Source organism: Condylostylus longicornis, unplaced genomic scaffold (assembly GCF_029603195.1).
Source record: "Condylostylus longicornis isolate FDR11 unplaced genomic scaffold, ASM2960319v2 ptg000048l, whole genome shotgun sequence".
NCBI classification, from domain to species: domain Eukaryota; kingdom Metazoa; phylum Arthropoda; class Insecta; order Diptera; family Dolichopodidae; genus Condylostylus; species Condylostylus longicornis.
Window position 1 is genome coordinate 18,167,369 of NW_026578017.1, and position 20,687 is coordinate 18,188,055.

The 20,687-nt window shown below is 20.8% G+C and overlaps 1 protein-coding gene across 4 annotated transcripts in view; it reads left to right on the forward strand.

The window, feature by feature from the left end:
- Window positions 1-3,358, forward strand: part of LOC129610717 (alpha-1,3-mannosyl-glycoprotein 4-beta-N-acetylglucosaminyltransferase B) — a 143,911-nt gene extending 140,553 nt beyond the window's left edge. For all 4 annotated transcript variants that reach the window (XM_055523378.1, XM_055523380.1, XM_055523381.1 and 1 more), the window contains 2 exons: window positions 1,357-1,615; window positions 2,814-3,358. In XM_055523378.1, coding sequence (XP_055379353.1) covers window positions 1,357-1,615; window positions 2,814-2,834 — 280 coding nt within the window. In that variant the 3' untranslated portion in view covers window positions 2,835-3,358. The remainder of the gene's footprint in view (window positions 1-1,356; window positions 1,616-2,813) is intronic.
- The last annotated feature ends 17,329 nt before the right edge of the window (window positions 3,359-20,687 follow it).

The window sequence follows — 20,687 nt, forward strand, 5'->3', positions numbered from 1 at the left end:
ATTTGTACTCAATTCAATTACGTTTTATAGCCTTTTTATTCTGTAAATAAAATAAAATTTATATTATAAGTAGTTTTTGTTTAAAATTTATTTAATTAGTATTATAAAATTTCGATTTTTTTAGTACACTCAATTCTCATTTACTCTCGTTTGATTTTGAAGCTGTTTGACAGTTTTGGCATAATTAACTTTGCGTTATTTTGTAAAATGTTTTCAAAATTTTGGAAATAGAAAGGCAAAACAGATATTTTTTCTAATTTCAAAATTAGGCTGGAAAAATTAAAATAGCGTAGAATGTAAAAAGATCATTTAATTGAAATTTGACAAAAATAGCAGATTTGTTTTCGTATTGTTGAGAATAATGTAATATTGCAAGGTTGGCTCTGAGTTAATAAAAATTTAGTTAGTGATTCTGTCAGTTTACAAATGGAGCTTTTTGTAACTTATATATTATTTCAGTTTTACTCAGAACTACATCTCGTGTTCTAAGAGGTTGGTCATGTTTGAAAAAATTTTTCATGTCATGAACCTAATTTTCGAAAAAAAAGTGGACATGCACAAATTTGCTTTTTGACTACTGATTTACGCACTGATTAGTCTTTATTTTTTTTTAAATTCTTTATAATAATTGTTTATCACAATTACATCTGAATCCGGTGCCTTACCTTATATCTACAAAATTGAAGTATCTCCTCTCGAATTTTCAATTGATGTTAAATTGACAAAAATAAAAAATGCTTTATACGGCATTTACAAAGCGTTTTGTAGTTAAACTTTCTGCATCACATTCTAAATTTCCTTATTCCAAGAAATTTTAAGACATTTCCCTAAAAATATGCAAAATAAATACTAAAAACTATTTAGCTAAGTGAAAAAGCCGCTCTACTTTACTATAACACTTTGATTTTCTCTTTATATTCAAAATTCATTTTATAATAAAACCTTTTATTATTATAAACCTTTTATTATTCGTAATTATTTTAGTTTAGTTCTAGATTTATTTCCTAGAGATCGACCATAATTTCTAAGTATAAATCAATAAAGGACAATGATCCGATTTGTATTGAAAAAGGGCGTAATTAATTATTTGCGTGTTCTTTTGTTACCATGCAAGAATGTTACACGTGGAACTTTTTGTTTCTATTTTCCCATTAATAAATAATAATTAATAAAATTAATATTACATATATAAATAACATTTTGTTATAAAATTATATTAATTCAAATAATAAAAAATTTAATCATAACAATTTTCTCTATTATTTTTTTTCATTAAAAAAAAACGCAATTTATATTCATCCGATATCCTTTTGAAATTATAAAAACAATGAATGAAACAAAAATCATCATCATCAGCTATTTGTTTCGTAGTGGAAATGTTGAACATCCCTCCGATAGATTTTATAATACAACAGTTGAAATATTACCAGATTCATTGAATGAGAATTCATTAATTTGGAGCACATATAATTCAACAACAGATGGTTTTCTAATAATTGGTAGTTTTAATGCATTTGGATTAGCTGAAGGTAATATTGATCCAAAAATTGGACCAATTAAAGAGATACGATTACATGTACATAGTGATAGTGAAAATTGGGCATTATTAAGTGAAGTAAGTATATATAACAATATTTTTATAAGTACGAATATATTTGAAATATTGACACTTTTGCATAATTTAATATAAGGTATTTGTGTATAAATTTGTATTATCTCCTACAATTTCTCATTTAATTTCGAATTATATAACAGTAATTACATTAGACTGATAAAATCTTATTAAAATTAAAACACTTTTACTTTAAATAACAGAAAACATTTTCAATTATAATTTTTCCAATTGTTTGTTAGCAATTAAATTGTAAATGTTAACGGTACTTCAGTCATATTTGCAAAATCTTACTTATATACAATACCAAAATAATTGTAAGCTTGATTAATTAATTACAATAATTACGGAATGAATAACAACTTCTATCGTTATTAATATTTTTAGTGTTTCAATTATTCTGTAAAAATGGAAAATATTCGTATTATTACTAGATCTATACTATCTTCCTTGTAAAGCAAATTTATTATACCTACCATAAAACAATAAGAATATAGGAAAACAAAAATAAAATGAACTTACGTTAGAAACAATTTAAAACTATAATATAGGTGCAAAACCATGTAATAAAAAATTATTGCGTGTTTACGGGTTCTCATTGCTAAATTTTCTTCTATGTATTCTATTGTTCCCCCATAACAATAAACACTTATTAATAATAATTTTTCATGATGTCCTTTTATCATAAATTTTATACAAAATACTAACAATAAACACCTTACTAGTAATAAGTTTATTTTAATTAATTAATTGTTTTATAACTTGTTTTTAGCACATTGTTCTTACAAAATTAGAAAAAATAATGTGCTTATTAGATCTATTCTGTCCGTCTATCCGCCTGTTTATTCATGTATATGTTTACAAAATTACTATACACAGCTCTTTTAGTGAAAAATAAATAATTTCACATACAAATAGCTCGTTATGAATCTCATTTCGCTGAAACTAAGCTCAACTTTCTCAAATTTCTACTGAAGCTAAGAATTAACTATAAAATGTCCTCTTTTGCAATAAAACTTTTGTTCTTCTCCTAAATGTATGCAACACTTAAGAATAAAGAACACAGTTTCATATATTCTTTAAAAAGGAATTCAAATTCAGTTATAGCACCAATAAAGCTTTTAAATTTATATTTTTTAACTAAATCTACACACAAATGTAAAACTTAATAAATTCATTTCTTTCTTTATTTTCAAAACAGATTCATTTAATGGAAAGATGACCGGAAAATGAAATATCTAGAGTACCACAAAAACTATTTAGAAAAGCATTTTTACTGAGGAGGCGAGCTCCACCAAATTAAGTCATTAACATAATTAATTGTAAATTAAATTAAAAAATTGGTAAAATATATAACATTAAAAAAAATAAACAACTACACACTAAAAATTAAAATTAAAATTTTCCTTTGTGTAAATATAATTTTTATGTTATCCTATATATATTATATATATATATTTTTTAACTTAATTTAAATAATAATAATTATAAAAAAATTTAATATATGTAGATTATAAAATTAAAAAATCACTAAGTGTACCCTAATTCCTAATTTTAAAGGCTCGACAAAAAACAAAAATTAAAAATAAACAATTAATTGCTGTGTAATAAAAATTATGGCTTAAATGTATTTTAAATAATAATGCTATATGGAATTATAAACTCTTATATATATATATATAAAAAATATTAAAAAATAATTAATGAAAAAATTAATAAATAAAATAAAAACTCGAAATTTTTAATTCAAACACATTTTATATTTTTCATAAATGAAAAAGAACTCGCATTAATTTATTTTTAAAATTATAAAAAAAAAAGAAAATTTGAAAATAATTGAAATTTAATATTATTTTTGGTATATAAGTAGAAAGAATTTCAATAAAGTTAAAATTTATATATTTTCATAATAAATTTATATTTTCATATTATTATTAATAATAAATTAAATAAAGAATTAATTTTAATTTTTTCTACTAATTTTAAAATTCAAAGTTAAAAGCTTAATTTGCTTTTAAAAATATAAATTTTATTTTAATAAAAACATAAGTAACTAGTTTAAATTAATTGAATCAATGGAAAATCTCATAAAATGGATGAAGATTATTGAATATTGAATATTGTAATTAAAATTTAAATTGATATTATGGAAAATGTTTTCTCTCGAAATGGAAAATTTGTGCATATTCCTACATTAACTTACTTCAAAATAAGTGGTTTAATGTTCATTGTAAGGTGGGGTAATATGGTTTATCCGTAATATATGGTACTGCTATACAAAAACTGGTTTATTTAGTACCCATTGTTAATATTTCTTTAATTTTTTAACTATAATTATTTTTGTACACCAGAAACATTTTGAAAAATTAGCTTTTTTGAGAACATATTTTTAAATTCAGAAGATATTTTTTTGAATTCTTTAAAACGAAAACTTATTTTTGTAGCTTGCAGGAAAATTAACACATAAATCGACCTATGACAAAAATTAGATATTTAAATTCTTTGTTTAATTTTTCGTAATTTTGCGGAATTTCTTATTTCTTTGCTAATATCATTCAAATTAAGATAAAAAAACTAATTGTCGAAATCCAAGTCAAATAATGTTTTAAGACGAAGACGACGTAAAGCATTTTGAACCAACATATGGAAGAAAAGGTTACAATATGAATACGTTAATATGATGAAATTAGATTTTTTCTATAATCTGATTTTACATTAATATTTGAAGCAAAAAGTAAACAACTTTTTCTAGTTTTGGGACGATCTCATATTGTTTATTATAACTCACTTAAATGAACGCTCAATGAAATTTTATTATAGAGCAACTATCTGATTTTAGTGATGAGTTCAAAACTTTAAACTCCAGATTTTAGAGTTATATAGTGTTTTCTTTATACCACAGATTTTATGAAACTGAAAAAAAGTACAATTTTTTGTTTTTAAAAAAAATAGTTTATAAGTTTTTTAAAGTATGTTTGTTCTATTAAAAAGTTTCTGTTCTCCTTCTTTGTTTTTTGCATGTTGAACATTTTTGCAAATGTTTGAATTTTACACAACTATTTATTGGTCAAAGGAACATAAGCACATAGAAATTTTCCTCACTTTTTTTATTAAATACTTTTAACAACTTTAATTTTTCTTGTTCAATTTTGTTTTAAAATTTTCAATAAAAACAAATTGCCTATACAATACAGTCTCGTTTATTTAAAGATTTGTCTATCTGAAAGCAATTAAAATTCTTATATTTTCAAATACAATATAAAAAATCTGTTTTACTCATAATATATTAGACAACAGTTATATTTGTCTGAAATGTACAAAAACTAAAATAATTTAAATAAGAAGCCTATAAACTCGTTACTAATAATCATAATTTGCGACTAACGCAAAACCACTTATAGAAAAATTTTGATTTTTAAATATTTTACGAAATTATTTTATAACTACAAAAATTTATTTTGAATACTTAAATCCCTTTATTAAATTTAAGTTTAAGACATGTAAAATAATCTGCTTGTCCTTATGATATTTTATGAAATTTAAATTTATTTATTTATTTGAAATTTTTATTTCAAATTTAAATTATTATATTAAATTTAAAATTTTTAATAACCGTAAGAATAATATTTTAATTTATCGAAATTGAATTGTATTAAACTATTGGAATATGTACAAATTTTTCTTTCAAATTATATTTGAATGGTTTACTCGGAAAGTGGCATAAGTCCATTTGTAATTTCAAAAATATCTTGTTTCCAAAGCAATGATAATGTCAATAATTGGAATTGAAACTCAACTATGTCGGATAGGAAAATAAATATTCTATATAAAGCAAATAACCATTTAACCATTTGGTTACTTTATAAACCCAAACGGAGCAATATTTCATTTTTAATTGAAATAGACTTGGGCCATTTGAAAAATAAACCATCTAATTACGTAGATACTATTATTATTGTACAATACTGGGAATGTTGTACAATTTTATTGTAAAGAAATTTGAAACCAAAAAAAAAACATGTTTACATACCTTTATATACAAATAATTTATAATTACATATGTATGTGCATACTATGTTTTTCATACTTGAATTAATTGTGTACCGAAAAACGAAAACAAAAAAAAAATAAATTTGTATAAAATAAATATTATAATAATTAAATGTTTTGCTTTGTTATAAACATATACACATACTTACAATCATATATAAACATACATAATACATAAACAAAGTATAAACTTGAAAAAAATGCCATAAATAAGTTTGAAAACCAAAATAAATAAATAAATATTTAAATTTTTTAAATGATAAATTACAAACACACATACACATATTATAAGTCATTCAATATTTTCAATTTTTTTTTTCAAATAACTTTTATTTAAAAAAAAATTTTTTTTCTATATGCAATTGAGGATTGAAAAAACCCAAATTAATTATTTATACTATGAATTTATCAAAATTAAAATAAAAATCCTATGAGTAAAGAAAAATATACAAAAGTTATCTAAATTATTTAAAATAAATTAAAAATAAATATCAAATAGAAAAAAAAATTATTTTTCTTATAAAAACATAAAAAAAAAATAATTATTGTTTTAATTTGAAAAAGGATAAGAATTCGCAATATTAAATTTAATTTAAATTATTAAAAGAAACAACGAAGAAAATTCTTTTCAACTTTAAAAATTTTTCCAACAAAATTTCCATTATACATTCCTTACTAGCAATTTATAATTTTAATAATTTTAATTTTAAATTATTTTTTTTTCAATTTGATTTAAGAATCAAAATTTATATATGTATGTATGTGAAAAATTAATTACATTCCTACTTTAAATTAAAAAAAAATATTTTTATATTGAAAAACAAAACTATGACAAATTAAAAATTGAAATGCTTTAATAAATTAAAAAATTTATAAGCTTAAAATGTTCTCAATATATTATGAAAAATTTGTGTGCAGTATTATTTAATTCCAAAAATTTAAATACCCTTTAGAATTACGTCATATTTTTATTGTAATTTAAAGTTCGCTGACAATTTCTTTGCAATCAACACAAAAAAAAAATTATTAAAGACAGATAGAATAAAAAGAGTTTAAAAGTAAGAGAATATCAAAGCTTTAAAAAATTTTCATTAATTTTACTCAATATTATTATTCTTTATTTTAAAATAACTACATTTTATACCGAATTTTAAAATCTCGGAAGTTCAAAAATTTCATTCATGAAGTTTTCCTTTCAAAACTCTATTATACAAAAAATTCATTTGGCATAATCTTTAAGAAACTCATTGCAAAACTAAAATCCATTACGATAAATTTGGCATCAAAAATGCCAGTATCCCAACACTGCCATTATGTGCAGTCGGTTGGAACAACATTGTGTGAAATTATTTTAATTTTGACAGCAAAGTAAATTGTTGTCATAAAAATATTAATTTTATTCAAGTTTTGGTAAATTCGCGATAAATAAAATGAAAAACCTTTAACAAATTAAAAATATTAATTTTCCTTTTTTGCCTAATTAAAAAAATAATTTCAAAATATTTAATTACAAAAAAATCGATCAAATAATAAATGAAAAATGTTAATATTTTTTTCCTTATTTCATAATGGCCATATAATATTAAAAAACGAATAAAATAAAAAAAACTGCTGAAATATTGAAAAATGCTTTACCTAAAACTTGTAAATATTAAAAATATAAATAACCATAAATAAAAACAAAAAGTCTATATTATATATGTTGAAAAGAATGTAACCAAAATAATAAATATAAAATCGAATTAATTAAATAATTGGGGTTGAAATTTTATTTTAATCTGAACGTACCTAATATATTAAAGTGATTTAGTTTTGGAAAAACAAAATATTTTTGCAAATTGAAAATTAATTTTTATATATTTTTTTATTATATTAAAATGTGTGTTATTTTCGATTTTTTTTTTCTATTTTTTCGGATGAATTATTAATTAAATAAATTATTTAAATTTGTTATTCTAGAAGAAATTGTGTATATATATATATTGATTTTAATTTCATATAAATTTTAAATTAAATTCAATGATTTCAATAAATAAAAATGATAATTAAAATAGGAAAAAATAAATAAATAAAATTTTTAATTTAAAAAAAATAATTTGATAAATACCATAATTTTATCTTTAGTTTTTTAGATCTGAATTTGTTTATTTGAAATTTTAAGGTATCCTTGGAAATAAATTTATTTTAAAAATTTTTTTTAAATATATTCATTAAATTTATAATTTTTTAATTAATTTAATAATTAATATTCATTCGACTTTGCAAACAATCTGAAAATGATTTTCAGTTCAGGTTTTTTTTTTTATATTTATAAAATAAGTTATCAATTTTATAAATTGAAATTAGAATATTTTTTGCCTACTACATAACTACTACATAAATATTTTAAAAAATCATAATATGATTTAGAATTATTACAAGCAATATATAAATACATATATTTTGAAATACATATCTGAATTAACAAGATGCATGGTTTCACAATTTTATTTTAATTCTAAAAGTTTATTTTGTGTCATAACTATATTAACATTATTATAATGAAGATCTTCTAGTAATATTATTGTCTTGTTAGATATTTAAATGCAAATTATTGAAATAATTTTATATTTATATGAAATTTCAACAAAATTTAGTGATACAAATTTACTATCCAATTATATTTGATTATCTTGCAATTTAATTTGTACATAAAAGTGAAAAGATATTTTCAAATTATAATTTTTTCAAATTTTTTTTTTCTCTTTTCAAATTATTTGCAACTAATTTTATATACAAATATTAAATAGTCGAATTTTAATGCTCAGTTAGCAAAATATTTTTCAATTTAAAATTTAATATTATTTTAATTTGATTAATTTCTTAAAATTTTATTAAACATAAAAATAAAATTTGATCTACGTTTAGATTAAAATTAATTAACAAAAGAATTATATGAAATGTAAATAAAAAAAATTAAATTAAAAGAAATTTTAAAATACAACAAAATAAATACGACTTATATACTAAATATATAGATATTAAAAACTATATATATATTAAAAATTATGTATTGATATAAAACTTATATATGTATAATAAAAATTAAATTAAAAAAATATATATTTTAAAATTTTTATATTAACACATACACTATAATTCAAAAATGATATAAAATATACATTTTACATAATATGCTTACATATAAATGTAGAGTTTTTAGGTTGTTGATTGGTGAATTTATGGCACTTTCTAAATTTTAAATAAAAATAATAAGAAAAACTATTGAATTTAAATTTAAAATCAATTACGTTTTTCGATCAATTTTTTTGATTATTTTTATAATATATACTTTAAATTATAATTTTTATATATTTCTTACAAGGCTATAAACAGTAGTTTGAATTTAACTTTTAACTTAACACTATACTAAACATGGGTAGTTTTCTTGCAGAAGGCAAATACAGAATAACCTTTTATTTTGAAAGAAGAAAATTTATAGCTAATACAAGTTGTTTAAAATTTTAATGTTACAATTCAATAAGTTTCCTTTAAATTGCCGACTTTCTCAACTTCGTACCTTGCATTTCATTTTTTTGCTGTTATTTTATAAGGACCTAAAAAGTTTAAAAATAATTTTGTTTTATTAATAAATTGTATGCGCTAGATCGCAAACTAGGTCTGCAATATCAATTTTATAAGATGGTTTCCTTTTCTGTTCTATATTTTTAAATCTTTTTGATGTTTTGCCTTACTTCTTTCTTATCATCTCTCAATCCGTCTCAAATAATTTTAGAATTTCTTCATTTACTACTTCGGCTAGTTGAGTATCAGATTATATGAAAAGTTTTGATTTATTTACTGAATTTCAATTTAATTATCAAAATTTTGTTTATTGATTCTAGCCTTTTTTTTTCGTTTTTACCAAGTTACGCGATTATTTTCGTTTTTAATTTAACAGTAAATTATTTTTCTTTTTAATTTGTCAGCAATTTTTCAACCTCTTGTTATGTTTTTAACTGTCCTCCCAAAATTCATATAGAAATACATACATATATTATATAGAATTCATTATGAAAATTAAAATTTGGAAAAACAAAAAAAAAATTTATATAAACGGCTATGAAATTTTACTATTATGACATAAAATACACCTGCAATTATTATAAAAATAATGTTTAATTAATAAGTGTCTAGGTAAATATAATAATAAAAATAATAAAAACAAAACACAAAAATTATATTGAACGAAATATTCAATTAAATATTATAAAATAAATAAGTATGTATACATGTATAAAATAAAATAAATTCAATGAAATTAAACTAAAAAATTAAACTAAAAGAAAAAAAAAATAACGAAAAAAGAAAATCTAGTAAAGAGAAAATTACAATAGTTTTGATGATATCAAATGTAACTGTGATAAAAAATTGATTGAAATGGCAAAAAAAAAACAAAAATCATACATTATCGTCTTATTCCTGTTTTTTAATTGTTTTCTTTTTTTTTTATTTCATTATAATAATTATAAACGAAAAATATTTTGTTATATAATTTAATTAAAATTTCAAAGTTAAAATTAATACAGTAAAGTTTCGAATAACAATAATGTGTACAATAAATTGTATGATGTTGTTGGATTCGAACGCACCATAGTTCGAACACATCAATTTAATCTCATTTAAATTCAAATAACTTTAATTTAATTATATTTCAATTTAATTAGTGCTAATGAATTAAAACAATTATTTTTTTTGGCCAGAATAGTCTAAATGGACGCTGAACTGGACCTGATTTAATTGGTATTGTGGGATTTAGTTTTTGTTTGATAACATTTGCTATATTGTCGTTTACGCATCAAACACGTCTTATGAATTTTCAAAATCAAAAGAATACTATGTAGAAAGTTTTCATATAACTTAATTATTAATCTATGAATATAGTGTTTGATATATGAATCGTTTATATCAAAAGTAAAATCTAACAATAACAGTAGTCTCTTTTCGTAGTAACGGTGTATTTAATGATGATAAAATTTAAAATATGGTTGCGTTATTACCATAATTTAAAGAAAAAAACATACTACATCGGAAATTTTTTTAGGTTCTTATTGAGTATTGTACAGTATTAAATACCTACTTTCAATACCGACCTGAAACTATTTCAGAATTCTATTTATTCATATTTTTATCTATGCATTATTTGTTTTTTTTTTCGAAACTTTACTGTGCCAGTATACACTTAGTCGTAAATACCATATTATACATCAATACAGTCATTATGGTTTGGTAATTATAAAATTAAATTGCATTATATACAAAAAAAAAAGAAAATAAATAAATAAAAATAAACCATAATTCATCAAGCAATCCATTATGCGTTATTTTATAATAATCAAAAATGAAATTAGCATATTTTTAATATTTTCTTATTAAATTTTTACTTTTTAACAATAATTATTAAATAATATTAATAATATTGATAATATTGACTTTTAATAACAATATTATTATTATAATTATTATTATTTATTTTTGTTTGTTTTCATTTCTTTTGTATACCAATAACATAATATTAATTAAAAAATAAATTAACAATAATATTGAAATAAGGAATAAAAAACGGATATCAGGCTCTTCTATATTTAAGAAAAAAATTAAGAAAACCAATATTCATAAATTTAATTGAAATATTTGAGAACAATATTGATGTAAAATTGTATTCTGTATAACGTCACAATGATATTGAATTTTGGTAATAATTTCCAATAAAATTAACTTTTGGATTAAAATTTAAATTACTAATATTAAGTAAACTAGTCGAAATTGTTATACAAAGGAATGATGTACAGTGTAAGAAATATTATTGTTAAACAATCAAAAGATTTCTTGATCAAGCTCATTTTTCTGGAACAAGCATACGTATACAAGTTCAATAATTGAAGGTGGCCGACGAAGAAAGATGTGAACTACAAAATTTTCTCTTTCGACTAAAAAAGTTGCGCTTTTGGCGTAAAATGTTTATCTTTAAATTTATATTTTTACTTATAATTTTTCTACCACAATTATTGAAATATGAAATATCAAATTAGGAAAAAAACCAGAGCAGTAGAAATAATTTGCATTCAAAAAGTGAGACTCACTTTGCAATTAATTAAATTTCCAAATAACAAATTTCAAAATTTAACTAACTCTCATTAGAAAACATTTAAAACTATATTGTTATCTCTGTCACTAATAAACAATATTAATCTTGATGAATTATGATAATTAAATTTTATTTAAAAAAAATTATTTTTGTATATAATTTCATTACGCTATAAAAAATATTGTAATTTTTGTATTGTAATTTAATAAGGTGATAAATTTTTGTTAATAATTTTTTTTATTAAGTCTAACGATTTTTATGAATTCAATAGAGCATAAACGAAAAACAATTTATATTTTATGTGTTTAAAATAATAATAGAATTACAATGAATGTTTCTATATAAAAAAAAATTGAAAAACCTAAATAGAGAACAATTTAAGTATAACAAGAAAAAAAAAAGAAAATATTAACAAATCTTAATTAAACAAAAATTAATAAAAATGAAACACAAAAACTGAAAATGAAAAAATTATAAAAAAACTAAATATTTCAAAACGAAAATAACATTAGAAAAAAAAACCAATAAAATTGTATAAAAAATTATGAAAAAATCGTTGTTTTTATTTTTACTTTTCTTCTTTTCTAAATTAATTTTTTAAAATTGAAATAAATTCAATTTAGTCTAGATTGCACCTTTGGATCTAGTCAAGAGCGATATTCAATATTTAAATATTTTTTTTATAACTTCTGCTAAAGAATCTTTGCGACTTAACTGCAATTTCGTTCTATATATTTTGGATCATATGACTTGCCCTATGTTGCTAGCGTTATTAAATTAAATGGTTTTAATTAAATATTTTAACTTGAAGTGCGGATTCTCAAATTAATATTTATAAAAATTAAATTTTAATCACCTAGCGATAGGCATTAGAGTATAGAAAAAAATATAAAATTAATCTTTTTTTCTTTAATATTGCACTATTGTATAAAAACCAGGCGTTTGCTTTCTATTGTAACTGAAACATATAGAAACATGGTTTAAACTTATTTTAAAAACTTATTTTAAAAACATTATTCAGTTTTAAAATAGAGACATGCTACAAAAATCTTATATATTGGCATAAATGGTACAAAAATCTGAACCCTACAAATGAAGGGAACAATGTTGATAAATTTTAATAAAGTCCTAAATGCAATGAATTAATTAATTACATTAATTTTCTCGACAGGTCAAATTTTTACGAAAATTTATGTACTTAATCACATATGTACGAAATTTTATTCAAGAAAATTTTCAGCTGATTTCCAATGAATCAAATGAATGTAAGGTAACAAGAGTGATATTCATTTATTATTATTTGAGGCAAGTATAGTTTAAAGTTTGCCATATATAATCATTAATAAGAATAGTTTATCACATTTACTACATTACTGTATGTTTTGAATTGCAATAGAAATTCAAAATATTTTAAATAAGTTTCGTAATACGTATTGTTTAACGAATATTAATTATTTTCTGGTACTTGATTATTACATATAAAAAATGTAATTTAAATTCGAATCGATCATTTTAATGCACTCAATTTAATAAATTAAAAGAAATTAATAAAATATAGAACAAATAAAATACTAAATTCCATTTTATGTCTTTTGCCCTCAGTACTATACGAAATCCTATAATATCCAAATAAAAATGCTTCTTCCAATATCAATCAAAAAAAAGTCAAAAAAAAAAAAAACTTTAAAAGAAAATTTTCCAATTTTCCTACCATAAAAAGCTCATTTTTCACGTTTCTTTGTAAGACAAACCCGCAATATAATTAAAAAATAAAATTAAATTCCAATATTTGAAATAATACTCTTTATAACTTTATGTACACTTAATGAGATTTTAATTCTCTCCATTTTTATTTTATATTTTCATTCATTTGTCATTAAAAGAAAAAAAAAACTTTTCCAATTTTCTATTTCAATTTTATATTACACTCTTTTATATTATAATCCTTATAGTTTATTTTCTTAATATAAAAAATTAGGGGGGTAATTTTCATCCCTGCTGCTTTATTTTTTGCTTTAAATCCAATTGATATAATATAATCATACTCAAGAAAAGAGCAATCCCCTTCTTATATTTATGTTAAAATTTCCAATAAAATTTTACAAATTTTGCAAACCATCCAGATGGTATATATTAAAGACATCACAATTGTACCAAAGTTTAGTCTTTGTCGTTATCTTTAATACGAATTTTCCGGGAAAATTATAAAAAAAAAATCGTTGGGTGAGTAAAAACTAAAAAGAAAAATAAAAAAATTAAAATATTAGAAAAGAAAAGCTTTAATATTTTCGTGCGCGTATTGTGTTTTTCCTTTTGTTTTGTTTGTTTTTTCTGATATAATGCAATAAGTTGTATTATCAAATGAAATACAGTGTGTTCAGTCATATATATACATAGTGAAAGTGATATTTTTGTTTATAAAAATTTTTTTTTTCAGCAATAATTTCCAAAATATTAAAATTACTATTCGGATATTAAAATATTTAAGTTTTTTTCATAATTTAAGAAAAATTCATTCTGCATTACAAACAATTTTTGCTAATGTGAGCAAAAATATGCATTTTATACATACTTACACTTAATGTGTAACAAGGTGTTATGTGCAAAATATTTTTTTACGTATTATGTAAATCTATTAAGTAATTTGTTAAAAAAAAATCTTCCAATTGCTTTGCTATTGCGTGGTATTACAAAAACAAAAAAATAAAAAATTTATAATTTCTTTTCATATTTGAATTTACTAATCTTTGTTTTTATTTTTCTATTTTTGCTTATTTTTAATGTTATTTTATTTATGAAGAAAAAAACCAGTTATTATTAAAAGAAAATTTTAAATGAAAAACACAAAAACAAAATCAATTAAAAGACACACATAAATTTTTTTTTTATATTAGTGACGCATGAATAAGTGCTATGAAATTTAGCAAAAAGAAATATTGCCAAAATTTTTGGGAAATCAAGAAAATTTTACATTTATTTTATGTGTGATTTCATATAATTTATAAGCAAATAAATGAAAATTAGAAAAAATATAGAGAAAAATACAAAATATATAAGTGTGAAATTAAAAATGTGCAAATCTGTAAATATGTATCTAGTACGAAATACAATAGTGAGTATAAGTGGCATTATTCTGCAAAAAATTTAAAAGTGATTATAATGACGTCATAAAAAGTAACATAAGTGTAAACATTCATAATTCATCATCTCTCTACAAAAACCAAACTGAAAATCACAACGGGTGTTAAATAAATAAATTAATCTATAAATATAAATTTCGATTGTAAATAAAGTTAATTACATATACATACATATATCACTTAAATTCATTAATGTAATCTGTAATGTAATTTATGTAATTTGTAAATTAATCTAATGTTTATCTAATGTGCATTAATCTAATGTAAATAAAATTTACATATTATCTATGTATATTACTTAAAAATGAAAAAAATAAAATTTTTTTTAAAAATTTTGGTAATTTTTCTTTTATCTAAAATTCATAGTACCCCTTCCATGTGCATATATAATAATATGTGCTATAGATAAATAAATTTTATGCATGTGGATATTATTTAAGCCGGAAAAGTAATTGTAGAAAAATGTTTAAAGTCTTTCTTAATCTGTTTACGAAATAATTTCTTATATGAATTATTATTGAAAATTATTTTTAATATCATACGTTACTCAAGTCAATTATAATTTGAAAAATAGCATTTAACACAAATTTTTGGTTGATTTTTCTTATTGTATTTCGAAACAAGCATATTATACAACAATTTATGCATCTGTGTGCAAATATTTAATTGTTAAGAATTGAAATTTTATTAAAGCAATAAAATAGAAAATGTTTTTAAATGCAATTTAGGTACTCGTATATATGATTCCGAAATGACAATGATTTTAAAGAATTTTCATATAAGGATTTTATAAAGAAAAGAACTAAAAAGTCAGCTGCTCTTTTAATTAATCAATTTAAAATTAACTTAAAAATATAAACAATTTGCTTTAGAAGATCTTTAATGTCCGACATTTTACAGTTTTGCAATGAAATTTTTTTATACTGCTCATATGCTTTTTTAAAATTTTACTTGCAGCATCAGCTACAAAACATGCTGCAAAACAATACCTCAAAATCGAACACTGCAAATTTGTAGTTCTCCAATAAAAAACATGCTGCATGTCAAATCTGACTGAGAACTGAAATACCGAAAAAGCACTAAATTATTATAGCTCTTTAGTTCATATAAAGTTCGTAAGATTAATTAAGTTCGTTAACAAAAAAAAAAAAAAGAAAAAACCTTAAATATAATTGTTACTGACCACTAATCTTTAAATAAAATATTTTGCAATTACTTGCAATTTTATCTTTAACAAAATATCCTTAAATATACTTAATTTTTTAATTAAATTTTCATAAAAAATCAAAAAAACAATTAATATTAATGATGTTTGTAATTGTGGTTGATATTGATAGATAGAAATTGCATTAAGATTTTTTTTTCGAAAATAAAATTCACATTTACCTAGTTTTCTTTGGAGTACGTCTGCATAAAAATGCTAATATTTCTGTACACACTGGCAACAACACAATGCTATTTTAAAATAAACAGAATCAAAGATAATTGTTCGTTTAATAAAATTAAAATAAAAATGTATGCAGTTGACATTTATTTTAATCATGAATAAAAATTACATCGTTCGATTTTACTAGCGAAACATAGTAAAAACTCGTCAAATGCTATTTTGTATTTGATTATATGACAATTTTTGCCGAATGTGTTTCTCTGTACCAGATAAAAATCTCATTTTCCAACGCCAAAACTCAACCAAAGAGAGCATATAGTAAAGTTTTAAATTTTTAGTTTATTAGCTTATTATTTAAATTACAAACTATAATATATACACATATGTATAGTATATACGTAAAAACATTTGAAATATTACGAAAATTAAGAAATTTTGAACTACTATAGTTTTGCAACAATCACACGATATACGCACATATGTATAATAGTTTTCATAATTTATAAGAAATAAATTATTTAATTTAAAACCCATCATCAAGCTTTTACAATATATTATTCATATTTAATTCGACCAATAAATATTGTAACGTACAATGTAAGTAATCAAATATTTCTAAATCTACAGTAATAACAATTATGTGTTATTATTTTTTGAATTACATAAGTGTTAAAATAGAAAAATATATGTTACATATACAACATATGTATAACATGATATCAAGTTCAATTTAACAAGAAGAACAGTGGTATTTATTCCAAAAAATTACGTTATTAACATTACTATCACTATTATATTTACATATATCACTATTATATATTATATACATATATTACTATTACTATTTCACAAATACATATATACGTATGCACATGTAATATGAAACAGAAATAGCATGCATGCCTTATTAATTTTCAAATTTACTAATTTTTTTATTTAAAATATATATTCAACTGCAGACAGCAATAATTAAACATAAACTTGCATAAATACTGTAACGAATTGCACGTTTCTGCAACCATTTTTTTTCATAGCACTTTATTATTACATACTTAATGATTTAATAATAATAACAATTTCAAGAAATAATATAATGAAACTCTTAGAAATAATGATTCTACATTAAATAATCACTTATAAAGTAAGTGTAGATTACAGTTTAAATATCACTGGATAACAAGTGAAAGAAAAAAAAATTAAAAATTGGTTTAAAACTAGATTTTCAGATCAGGACAAATTACTAAAAAAAATTGTGCTACATTTCATTTAATGTAATATATTTACATAAATTACATATGTATACAAACAAGTGTATAATGTGTTGGAAAAGTAATTTTCATTTGCACTTTTAATCTAAAAGCGGAAGTAATAGAAAGATTTCGATATTTTAAGAGAGAGAAAATTTTTCAAATAAATTATCAAATTTAATGTCAAAATTTGACATATAATATGTCATTTTTTATAATATTATGTATATTTATATTTAAAGAATGTAATTATGGTTAAATTAAATTTTGTAATTTTATATTTCACTGCATAAATGGATTATAGGATTATGTATATCATTAGCTTTTATCTTGACTCGTGTTAACTCATATTACGCCTTGAAAAATCAAGAAAATTGCAAGCATAAATGTATTTTCTCGCTAAATGAAATTTAATATTACTAAAATTTTTGATGTACAATTAACATATTTATATACATAAGTACAGATAAAATATTGTAATAAAAACTGATGACTACTATTTAAGAAATAGACGACACTGACATACATACATCTGATTTTATTTAATCTTAGCTCACAATATATTCATACGTACATATGTATGAAACAAATTTAAGGAAATTTTTACTATTAGCTTACTTTACTTACATATATACTTTGAGAATACAATACATATTTACATCGGTAGCAGATATCGAATTTCTATAATTTCAATCAATTTAAATTCGTCAGATGAACTAGCTGCTTAAAACAATAAAGAAAATTAACTTTGGTTGCACAATATTATGATTACTTTTATTATTTTCATTAAAATTAAATAGAATAAATTGTATGCAATATTAATTAATTGTGAAAAGAGAATTTCCCAAATAATTGGGAATTTATTGGAAAAAAATATAAAAAACCACAAATTTAAATATTTAGGCGACACTTTTAATTTCAATTTTTAAACGGAAATTAGAATTTTAGCTTGGTTAGAATTTAAAAATCGTCCTAGTGAAATATGAGACTCAAAGAAATTTGTAAAAAAAAAACGTCTACATATTTAATGTACATACGAGTATTTGTAAAGCTTGATGTGATTTAGGAACATCTGAAAGAAATCTTACCTCTGCATGCATTATACAGTAATTTGAGAAGAGGGTATGTTTACAGAATTTAAATAATTTACATTTATGGCCTTTAAAGCTTTTTTTATATACAAAGCTGAATTACAGATATATTCTTTTTCCTATTCATATACTCGCTCCTTTCTAGATACGCTACATTCCTTGCTAACAGTTTTCGGATAAAAATTCATAGATCAAACTTTTAAAAATTTAAGACTAAAATTAACATATTTATATTGAACAAATTTGAAGCACAGGTAAAATTCGTTAAAATAAAAAACAAAGAAAAACTATAGCAAATTACCAAAAGCATTTTTTGCTTAAATCACCTCAATATACATATTTATGTATTTTATATATGTATTATACATTGTACATTTTTATATGAACGTGTATGTATCTATAAATGTTATGCGATATCTACATAATGTACTCAATCACATGTGATCACAGATGATTTTAATTTATATTTTTGATTTTTTTTTATATCAGTTGTTTGGTATAAATATTGTACATAATTCACAATATATAAATATTATAAAGTTACGTAATATTTCGAAAAACTTGTTCTATGACTTAATGTCGTTTAATGTTTATGAAAATTTTATTACGAATTAAAGAAAATTTCGAACAACAAAAAGAAAATATGAAAAATTGGAAAATATATACGGCATATATGTGTACGCGCACATGTATATGTAATATAATCATACATGTTTACATATTATAAAATTATGTACATTATGTTTCATACACTGGTCGACACACAAAAAGCGAATTATAAGTACACATATGTATGTATAATTATAGAAAAACTTGTGAGACAAGTTCATTTCGTATGGATTCTTGAAAACTTTCCTTGAATGGGATTAAATAATAATTATATTATGTATATTTAAAGCGTATATAAGAATGTATATATTATGTATAACATACGATGAGGGAGTAGTGTTACATACGTACTCTTCCTTGTAACGTTTAGTTGTAGTTTTTTTCTAAAAAAATTACAATAAATATACATAAATAGAATATTATAAAAACAAAAAATATTAATGTTAAAATTGTAAAATATTTAATCCATATAGTATACTTGAACTTAACTTGACCAACAAAATATGCTAATGATAACATTTACTTTCAAAAATAATTGGGGAATTTATCACATAATATTTAAATATTTTTATATAAATATATTTGTTGACTAAAAAATAATATTAATTATTATAAAAATTCGGATATTTTTGTATAATTCACAATGTGGAATTTAGAAATTAGTGTTTACACACTATAAACACACTTTAAAGGTAACACTATATCGATTATACGGTTAATCTTTTCAAATTAACATTTATATTATGCATAACTTTTTGTAAGATTATTTTTTTTATTTTAAATTTTGAAATCTCCGCAATTTTTAAAATTTAAATTTAAAAATAGTTATGTAAAATTAAGCACAGGCAGTTGCGGAACGTTGAATTCACTTTGCAGAATACCCAACATGATAAACGTAAACTAGAACAAAAAAAAAATTTACGAAATTTTAATGGTGAACGTCATCCTTTCTATATTTTCACAACAAATATTTTAAAAATTTTTTAAATTTTGCTGTTGCAAACAAAAAAAGCTGCATGTATTACAAACTTCTCATTTGACTTAATTTGCTATTTAATTTTCTTTCAGATATTTTTAAAAGTTAAGAAACTTCTAAATTGCATAAAAGTTTATTAATACCATTTTTTATTAAAATTACAAAATTAATAAAGAACTCAGTTTATTAGTTTTAACTGCTAATTTATGTAAAACGATACAATTTTACTGCAATTTGGAAGTCACCCTAACTACCTACATTTTTTATTAGACATATTTGCAACAATATTACCTCTTCTAAGCTTTCCGCAGGATAATGTTATATAAAAACATTTTTGAATTGGTACAAATCATTTAGGTTCGAAGTTCCGCTATTGCCTGTAATAATTATGTTATTCGTTTTATGTAGATTTACTTATATAGATGTACGAGTATACATATATGCCAAA